Source organism: Epargyreus clarus, unplaced genomic scaffold (genome assembly GCF_041222505.1).
Source record: "Epargyreus clarus isolate Ecla_fem2 unplaced genomic scaffold, WU_Ecla_fem_2.2 ptg000018l, whole genome shotgun sequence".
Taxonomy (NCBI): Eukaryota; Metazoa; Arthropoda; class Insecta; order Lepidoptera; family Hesperiidae; genus Epargyreus; species Epargyreus clarus.
In genome coordinates this window covers 11,776,872-11,787,175 of record NW_027332226.1, presented here as the reverse complement: position 1 = coordinate 11,787,175, position 10,304 = coordinate 11,776,872, and the positions used below count along the sequence as shown (strand labels likewise).

General features: G+C 34.2%; 1 protein-coding gene across 1 annotated transcript; it reads left to right on the top strand.

The window, feature by feature from the left end:
- The first annotated feature begins 369 nt into the window (after window positions 1-369).
- On the top strand, window positions 370-7,676 carry LOC140749748 (uncharacterized). Its single transcript, XM_073082901.1, has 8 exons — window positions 370-606; window positions 1,023-1,151; window positions 1,617-1,908; window positions 2,146-2,289; window positions 5,419-5,551; window positions 5,924-6,154; window positions 6,557-6,665; window positions 6,909-7,676. Exons 1-8 carry the CDS (start codon window positions 469-471, stop codon window positions 7,383-7,385), a joined length of 1,653 nt encoding a protein of 550 aa, XP_072939002.1. The 5' UTR covers window positions 370-468; the 3' UTR covers window positions 7,386-7,676.
- The last annotated feature ends 2,628 nt before the right edge of the window (window positions 7,677-10,304 follow it).

Here is a 10,304-nt window from a genome sequence, read left to right as displayed (position 1 = left end):
TTATGAGGCAACATAATATCTACCTACGGTTTGTAGATAAAGAGCGTAGAAGATAAGACATTCAATAAAATCCAGTGCTTAACTAAAGTTCATGATAAAAATCACATGTAAGGAGAAGTAATGTTACGATATAGGTATCTACTTAAAGATTATTTATTTATTCTTAATTACCGAAAACAAAATTTATTTCACATTTTTCATTTTTATAGTTTTTAATTTAATTTCACACATTGTATTCGTTACCATATTAATAGTTAAGTGGAACACAATAAAATTTTTTTCGCCGTAGAGCGCTCAAAAAGCTAGAATCCGTTGCAAAATACTTTTGAGATGACATTTATGACATGACATTGACAACTTGCAGTACGTACAAAGTTCACTATTGTTGTGAACGAAAACATATTTTATTACTTGTTTCTAAATAATAATCAATGTTTTAATAATGATATAAAGTTAATTTGTTCTAAAATGTTTCGTGGTGTGAATTTATCTTTAATAAATATACATTCTTGTCGTGTTTGTCTCAAAACAGTTTGTGAAAATGGTGTTTTACTAGATCAAAATAGTGAACTGTTAAAGTTATTTGAATATTGCACCGATTTATCTGTAAGTAAATGACTTTTCGAAATTTTTATTACATTACTTATAGTACTATGTTTTTCTTCTAGTCTTAATATTGCCCCTATTATCTAAAACATTCAAGATTAAAGATATGATAACTTGTCTTGTTTATTTTTGTGTTCAGTATGTTTCTTTCAACAGCGACTGTTATACTTATTATGTCGTAAATAAAAACACATTTAAATTTAATAACAAAACCTTTAATGTAAATTACATATTGAATTAAAGTACATCTTATATTTAAATACACTTTTATATATCCTGTTTAGCTCCAAAAATTGTCCAGCCCAGTGGGGTAGGACCTGTGCCCAGCATTGCCACTTAAAAACTGAGCAATGTATCCAAATGACAAAATGAAACATAATATTATATTCAACAACTTTGTGATATAATTGTTTTAGATCCTACCACAAGACAAAGCTAAAACCATATGTAAAAAGTGTGCACTGAAAATTAAAAGCTATGCCAAATTTAAGAGGAAATGTTTGGAAGCCAATGAAATTTGGAAATCTTTCACTGTTGAAAATGAGGTAAGCATTTGGTAACATTTTTTATTTACTTTGACAGCACTTTCTGTGATTCAAAAAACAAGACCTGAGCAGACTCTTCTGGATCGGTGCTATTAGATATTATTTTTCAACAGAATAAAAACATAAAAGCATAGTTTAGAAAAGTTGGGTTGAAATTAGTAGAATCATTTATGGTTCAACTATGGAGGCAAAACCACCACACCAGTTTTAGTCTAATAACAGCAGTGTCCTGGTTTGAACAGTGTGGTCATCTACGGGGTCCAAATTATTCCTCGGGGGTAATAATGTGTCTGTGGCAAACCTGACGTAAAAATCTAACTTATTTGGGGCTTATTACAGATATCCATGGACAGTTATAATCCCTTATCATCACCATACCTACCTAGATATAATAAAAAACCAAGTTCCATATTGATTACTCATGATCTCCTAAGAATGTAAACTTATATATAAATCTGATTTTAGAAAAACTGTACACAAACATTTACTGAAATACACAAACTTCTTCCTGTAGCACTAGACAAGGAAACAAATGACAATCTAAGTGACATTGAAAAATATCCTACTACATATAATGTTAAAATTGAGGTACTATGTGATGTTATTGATAACTCGTGTGAATTTGATGATAAGTGTTCTAAAATAGATGATGTGAAAACAGAGAATGTTATCGTAAAAGAGAGGATTGAAATATCAACTGTTAATAACAATTTTTCTAATGAAGAATATCTGCTAGATGAGACATATATAGATGAAGGTAAGGGATCTATAATATTCTTTCCTTTATCTGGTATTTGCATTTTTTACATAAATGTTAGTTTTTTTTTGTTTAGTTTTCTTTAAATTATTGATGACATAATAAATAATATAGAATTGATATAGAACCAGACAATTAAAAATTTACTATTCTCCAAAATTATGTTCTAAAGGATATCTAAAGCTTATTGGCATGGCTAGTGAACAATGTTATGTTTTATATTTATTTTTCTTTTAGCTGAAAATCAACAATTAAGTAAACGTATAGAAAATACAAGTCACAAACATATCAAAGTAAAGAAAAAAGTTCATAAAATAAAATGTCTTAAACCAAAGGAAGTGACTACACCAACGGTACCAGTACAAAAAGTTAATTTTTGTGGTAAGTTACCATTATTAATTTATAATATTTATGTTTTGAAAAAATATGGCAGTGTCTTTTTATGTTGTATGTTGAACTATGGTAGAACTGTTCATTTTTGAGTATCTGGAGTTACTTTGCACTCATTTCTGGTTAATAACAATTAATTTTTTATATAATGATTATTCTTTATATGTATTTTTATATTTATTAGTATTATGCATGTATGTATGATTTGTATGTATTATATGTCTCAGTTTATTTTACTTTTGTGTAAATGCCTACCACATACTGTCGCCATCGCCCATGGTTGACTGGCAGAGAATGCCATTAGGCATTAAGTCCGTCCTTGTAACCCTTTGTTTAAGGTGTTTCAAAAATTAAATAAATAAATAAGTTCTGCTGAGACCTGGCTTAAAAACTGGGAGCCACTTATAAGAGGCGTTGTAACTTAGTCCTCAGGCGTATTAAAACATGTCTATTGTCAACATCTGGTAGGAGGCCAATTCTACTTATGGTTGGCTTTGGAAGGTGATACAACCTTATATAGTTTGGATACAGGGTCACCATTAATAATAATTTAAAGGTGGTAGAACCCTTTGTGGTTCGACTCCGGCGGCACCACCGCCACACCTATTTCTACCTCATAACAGCAGTGTTAAGCGCTGCTGTGTTCCGGTTTGAAGGGTGTGGTAAGGGAGACAGACTTTTCCGAGGCGTTCCAGCTTAGTCCTCAGGGGTAGCGGCGCATCTGTGGCCGACCTCAGGTAGGAATATCTAATCCTATCTGGGGTTTATTACAGATGTCCATGGGTGGCAGTAGCCACTTACCATCAGGTGGACTGCATGCTCGTCTGCTACTCTTATACTATAAAAAAAAAAAAAAAAAAATTACCACACTTAATTATATGCCAATATGCTAATAGCAGTGTTAAACTCTGCCGAATTTTGGTTTAAAGGCTGTGGTAAGGAAGACATTTATTCGAGGCGTTCTGACTTTCCTTAGAGGTGCATCACGCATTTGGGACCGACCTTGGCTATTACTCTTAATCTTATCTGGGGTTAATTATGATGGCTATGGGTCAATAGCAACTTAACATCAGGTGGACTGTGGTTTAGATAGATTACATGCTTATTTGCCGTATGTTTTCATAAAAAACATAATCTTAAAAAATGCCTTCATTTATCAACCCCAGCATTATTTAAGGTTGATAAAAGATCAAAAAAGGGATGTAAAAAGCTCTCATCTTCATCAGCTCCAACGGTTACTAGTAGCGACCTTTCTCGCGCTTTTCATGAATAATAACAGAATTTTATTTTGTAAGGGGTACTCGCCATAAGCGGTTTTTTAATGAATATATTTCGAGTCGAATGCATAGTAAAATATCTACAATAAGCACTTTCTCGTGAGTAACGGAAGCCGTTATGTTGTTAAAACTATTTTAATTCCGCGAAGACTTTGAAATTATACGTTAAGTACTTGGATTTTTAACACGCTTTTATTAGTTATGATTCTTTTCGTGATTTTCTGTAAGATTGAAGTACGAAACGAGCAATCCACCTGATGGTATGAGGTTGCTCAAGCCCATGGACATGTGTAACTAACTGCATATATACTTACATAGATTAGAGGTTTTACCTGAGGCCGTTTACAGATGCTCTGCTATTCTTAAAGACTAATAAGGTCACCTTTTTTAACACGCTTTTATTAGCTTCAGACGTATGTATGTTGGTATGTTGGTATGTTAGTATGTAACGGAATCTTTCAACATGATTTTAACCCCCTTCAAAACGTCGGATTAACCCGAAATTTGGCATACTTATTAAGGACCGATGACAATTCAATATTTTAAACATTAATAGTTTTGTACCATTGTCCTTATCAACATCCTCTGGATTAACGATTTTTGAGGCGAGATTTTTCAAACACCTTCAGCAAAGTTCATCGCAACTTTAGATTGCAAATAATAATTATTGCTATTTAGTTTCAATAGGCGTTACTTTTATATGGTGATTTTTAGTTTAGAAAATAATAATGTTATTTCCCTATAACTCAAATGTTCTGAAACATATCTATAATGCTCTCTTGTAGAATGATTTTTAGGATTCCGTACTCAAAGGTTAAAACGAAACCCTCTGCGGTCTGTTCGTCTGTCGTTGGGCTTTATCTCTTAAATCGTAATAGATAGACACTTGATTTTTTTGCAAACGATGAATAATGGTGGTCGCTATAACGAGAAATACTAAAAATTAATAAATAATTATAGTTCAAAAAACTAAAAAACACGCTTTTATGATAAAATCAACTAAAAAGTAGAAAATAATTTTCAATCTAAGAATCAATTAAGGAACAGTAAATAGTATAATTGTGGAAAAAGTGTGGGGTGCTCCATTTATCAGGTTCGAAAAGCACCCCACACTTTTTCCACAATTATACTATTTACTGTTCCTTAATTGATTCTTAGATTGAAAATTATTTTCTACTTTTTAGTTGATTTTATCATAAAAGCGTGTTTTTTAGTTTTTTGAACTATAATTATTTTTATAATAATATAAGAGTAGCAGACGAGCATGCAGTCCACCTGATGGTAAGTGGCTTACGCCGCCCATGGACATCTGTAGTCAACCCAAGATAGGATTAGATATTCCTACCTGTGGTCGGCCACAGACGCGCCGCTACCCCTGAGGACTAAGCTGGAACGCCTCGGAAAAGTCTGTCTCCCTTACCACACCCTTCAAACCGGAACACAGCAGCGCCTAACACTGCTGTTATTAGGTAGAAATAAGTGTGGCGGTGGTGCCGCCGGAGTCGAGCCACAAAGGGTTCTACCACCTTCAAATGTAAGCCTCACCTTCACTTCACCTCATATGTAAGCCAGCCTACATCCTCACCATTCCACCTTCCTACATATGGCGATAGTACCTTCGGGGATCAACTTCAAGTATACTGGCCCAACGACCTTTCGTTTTGTCTCTCATTTTTTTACTAACTTTCAAACGACTTCCATTGCAGTCATCCAAACTTAACCTAACCTCAACTTCTAGTACACCTTATTACAAACTAAAAATATAATTAAATTGACGCAAGTGCATTTATAAATTTTGTTTTCTTTATATGGGCGTGATTGTTAATACTAATTTATCTTTTAGGTCTTTGCAACTATACATCTACAAGTAGTGTGGAAATTAAAGAGCACTTAGGTGAACATTGGTCGAACAATAACTCAAAATGTAATATTTGCGATTTTACAGGTCAAGATTCTGCTGATTTGTTTACGCATCGGTACAGTATTTTTGTTAATTTTTTATAATATTTGGTACGAGTTTCAATATTGTTGACAATCTGGTGGTTTTATGGCATTTATTTTTCGCGGAACCCTTATTATTTTTCTTAAACAATAGTAGCCTAAAGTACTTCTTATAACAGCATGTAAGAGCAATTAAAATTTCGATAAAATCGATCCAGCCGTTTCGGAGATTAGTAGGAACAAACAGACGGACAGACACAAATTTTATATACAATATTAAATAAACACTTTTTTTTTTTAAACAGCTTGAATTTTATTTATTTGTTTAGATAAGCAAACATATGCATAGTTTTGAAGGAATGCGTGTTTTGAAACATATTCCAGTTGCTAATATTAGCCGTTTTTAGGTACACACACCATCCTAACGGTGAAACTGTAAAGTTTTACTTTTGCCACATATGTGAAAAGAAGTGTGCATCGAGCCATTCCCTCGAGTTTCACTACAGATCGGTCCATTTGCAAAAACCCGGCGGATTCTGTTCACAGTGTCGCAGAACTTTCAAGATTTTCAGTACGTGGAAGAAGCATGAGCGATTGCATCGCTTAGAGAGGTTTATATGCGACCATTGTGGTAAGAAGTAAGTTTCATAGGTTTATTTTATAATTGGATAGAAGTAGCAGACGAGCATGCGGTCCACCTGATGGTAAGTGGACAGCCCATGGTCATTTGAAATCAACTCCTGATATGATTAGATTCCTATCTGAGGTCGGCCACAAATGCGCCGCTACCCCTGAGGACTAAGCTGGAACGCCTTGGAAAAGTATGTCTCCCTTACCACATCCTTCAAACCAGATCACTGTACGCTTAACACTACTGTTATGAGGCAGAAGTAATTTACCTACTATTTCTCCTCAATTCTTATATCTTCTTCATTTTAACACGAAAAAATATTAAGAAAAATAACCGAAAATGTCTGAATCAATCACATAATGAAAAAAACGCAATACAATTAGGTACTCACAATGTTTCCATATTTCAGGTTTTTATATAGAAATCAAATTGAAGGACATCTAGTGGATCATGGAGATACGAGGAATTATATGTGTGAAGAATGCGGAAAAAGTTTTAAAAGAAAATTTGGACTTAAGGTAATATTATTTACGCTACTATGTAATTTGTCCGCTGTTTAATTTTCTTTTTGGTTTGCATTGAAAAATTATATTCTTTTGTGTTTACCGAAAAATATCACGTATTTTATTAACACATTTTTGTGTGTATTTTACAATGAAAACATGTATTCTGTAGAATATAGACCTTCATTTTCAAAATCCGGAGTTAGAGTATGATTTTAAAAATTTAAATGTTTTGATAACCTCAATTAACATTTTCAGACTCATCTAACAACAGTTCACTCTTCAGAATCAATAAAGTGCTCGCACTGTGACAAGATTTTCAAATCACAAGTAACTTATAAGGATCATATACGAGGGGTTAAATCAGAAAAACCCTTTACATGCGTTCATTGTGGAAAGAGTTATCGTTTGGAAAGCGCGTTGCGAGCTCATATGTTCTGGCACAGTGGGGAAAGACCACACGTGTGTGATGTGTGCGGTGTTAAATACAAAAGCAAAGGGCAGTTGAAAGTTCATAAGCGGAATCACACGGGGTACATGCCCTTCAAATGCAGGGAGTGTGATAAGTGCTTTACTAATTCGCCGTCGTTGAAACGGCATCAAAGCGTGCATACTGGGAAACGGGCACATAAATGTGGTTACTGTGAAAGGACATTCCATGGAAAGAAACCGTTGGAAGAACACGTTGCAACGACCCACAAAGATAAAATGGATGTTAAGTTGGAAAACACGTAGTTTGTGAGTATAGTCCACGCCAAACTGCTAGTCCGCTCTGAAGTTGTTGCGAGCAGGTGTAGTCATACAACTTGCTATGGCGACGCGACTCATTTCTATATTCAGAGCGGACTAACAGTTTTATCCGGACTATAAACCGTGTTGTGATCTTTGGGGACATGTACCTAATATTGTTAAGTTACCAATTGTTAGTTGTATGTCATTTTTTTCTTACTAAGATTGTAAGTAAATACTCATGTGAAGAATAAATAATGTATTAATGTATCATCAGCATGCTACTGTGTTACTATACTATTCTGTGTTACTAATACCTACTACAAAATATAAATTATTGCAAATTATTTTCTGTATTTTTTATTTCCGTAAATTCTAGCAGTTATACTGTTGTAGCAGCAACCCTTTCATTGGTTACCCCACAGATTAGTAAAGATACTTCGCCGCCTTGAAATTGAATGAAGCCACAAACGGCTTATTAGTAAGTTATTTTTTAGAATTCTTGACAAATAAAAAATTTTTTTAGAGAAAATTTACGAATAAATAACTAATACATACTCCGTAATTTACATAATAAATAAATAATTATTTCAAATATTTTAGGGTCATTTTAGCACGGAGACGTGGCAAATCTTTTTTACGCAACTATTTCAATTCTCAAAACTGGGTACATTTTCTTGTTAAGAGTGAGTTATCCTTACTTATCTATGGGTTACCTATATCATGAAGGTACATAAAAATAATTAGTCCACTATTTCGGGACGTCCGGCACATTATATAGCCGTTAAGCTAATCATGCATTTTCATGCAGCTCAATCAGTTTGGGTAAACTGGTTTAAAATTCAATTGCGAGATTTGATCCTCGTACACATTGATACATTGACGACCCGTGTGGTGGAGCGGTAACCAACCAGCTAACCGGTTTGATGCACAGAGGGTTGCGGATTCGATCCCCGGCCAGGCAGATATGTTAATTTTAAATTTAAATTTCTGGTCTCGGTGTTTGTGTATTCGTCTTTGTGTGTGTCCATGGCACCAACGACACAGAGCATCCTGTGTGAGGCTGTGAGTGTACAAAGCTTATTTATTAATTTCGTATACCTACGAACTAATAAGGCAAGTTAACTAGCTTTGAAGGTGGTAGAACCCTTTGTGGTTCGACTCCGGCACCACCGCTACACCTATGTCTGCCTTATAACAGCAGTCTTAAGCGCTGCTGTGTTCTGGTTTGAAGGATGCGGTAAGGGAGACATACTTTTCCGAGGCGTTCCAGCTTAGTATTCAGGGGTGGCGGCGCGTCTACGGCTGCCTTGGGGTAGGAATATCTTATCCTATCTGGGGTTGATTACAGATGTCCATGGGCGGTTTTAGCCACTTACCATCACGTGGACTGCATGCTAGTCTGCTACTCCTATATTATAAAAAAAGTTACTTGATAGATATGTTACAAAAACGGCTCGCTAGGCGTTCGCTTCGCTGTCTATCTAACAAAGCCCTTAAGTACTTAACTACTTACAGCTTTACACATGTTATTGTGTTCACAACACGACAATGCAAACACAAGTGAATGTTTTGTTCGAACTAAATGAATGATTGCCATTTTCTCTTTCATTCTATTGTATGTGTACCTTTTTGTCTATATTGGAATTAAAAGTGAGCTTATTAACCTTTAGTTGTAGTTACGACATGTAAACTAAACTTTCATACAACTTCTTTGAACACGATTCTGGAAATTAAAGTCCTAAGGGTTACTACCATCTCTTAAAACGATATTATTTTAAACATACTTTTACTTTTTTTGCAGGAAATTTAACTTTTTAAGCGAAATATGACAATTTCAGTTGGTTTTATACAATGGATAAGCGAAAAATTAATAAGGGTTTAAGTTTGTTCAACTGTGTATGACGGGATATTTTACTATTTTAAGGAGGAAATAAAACTTTCCTGAACTATGATGGTTTTTAAAAGATGGTGGTAGGCCCCCTGCACCTTCTAATGGAATCGTTTATCTAACTACGGAGGTAATGTTTTTTGAGCGTATGTAGGTATGAATGTCTTATTCTTTGGCGCTCTACAATCCAAACGGTTTAACGGTTTTTATTATAAAATATGAGGTGGCGTTGGATATTTCTAAATTGTGATGGTCATATAGGCTTTAATAAATTAATTGAACTCTTATTGCTTATTTTAAAATAAACTTTTTGCAATGTCATTCTTAAAGACTAACTTTCATTAAATATTTAGTTCTCTTAGCAAATTAATTTTCAAAAACTCTTAGAGCACGTGTTTGTTATCCGCAGTCACCGTACCGTAGCGGAGTACTGGATTCGGTCCTTGTTTATTCCATCGAAAATCTAAACAATGAATTTAATTTATTTCTATATATCTTAAATTGTTAAGAACTAAGGCACTAACAATAACATAAAAGTTGATTATGTTCACTTTTAAACCTAAAAAGTATGTAGTTATAAATCTTCTATATAATAGCCGTCAGTATCATAATCTACTCAAGCCGTGACACAAAACATTGCACAAAGAACAAAACAGGCAATCCGTCTGCAAGCCAATATAAACCCACATACAGACAAAATGCGGGTGTACACGCGTTCTATCATTTTACTCCTTTTGCAATGCTGTAGGGCTGGTACACATGAAAAATACGCGTATTACCTCTAGTACCTGGATGACCGAACTTAGCTCGGTTTTTTTTAACAGACTAAAAAAAGGAGGAGGTTTCTCAATTCGACCGTACATGTTTTTTTTAAACGACATTTTCTGAAAATAAAACCTAGCTAGATCGTTTTATCGCCCCCGAAACCCCCTAATTACTAAATTTCAAGAAAATCGTTGGAGCCGTTTCCGAAATCATTGATATAAATATATATATACAAGAATTGCTCGTTTAAACGTATTAGATAGATTAAA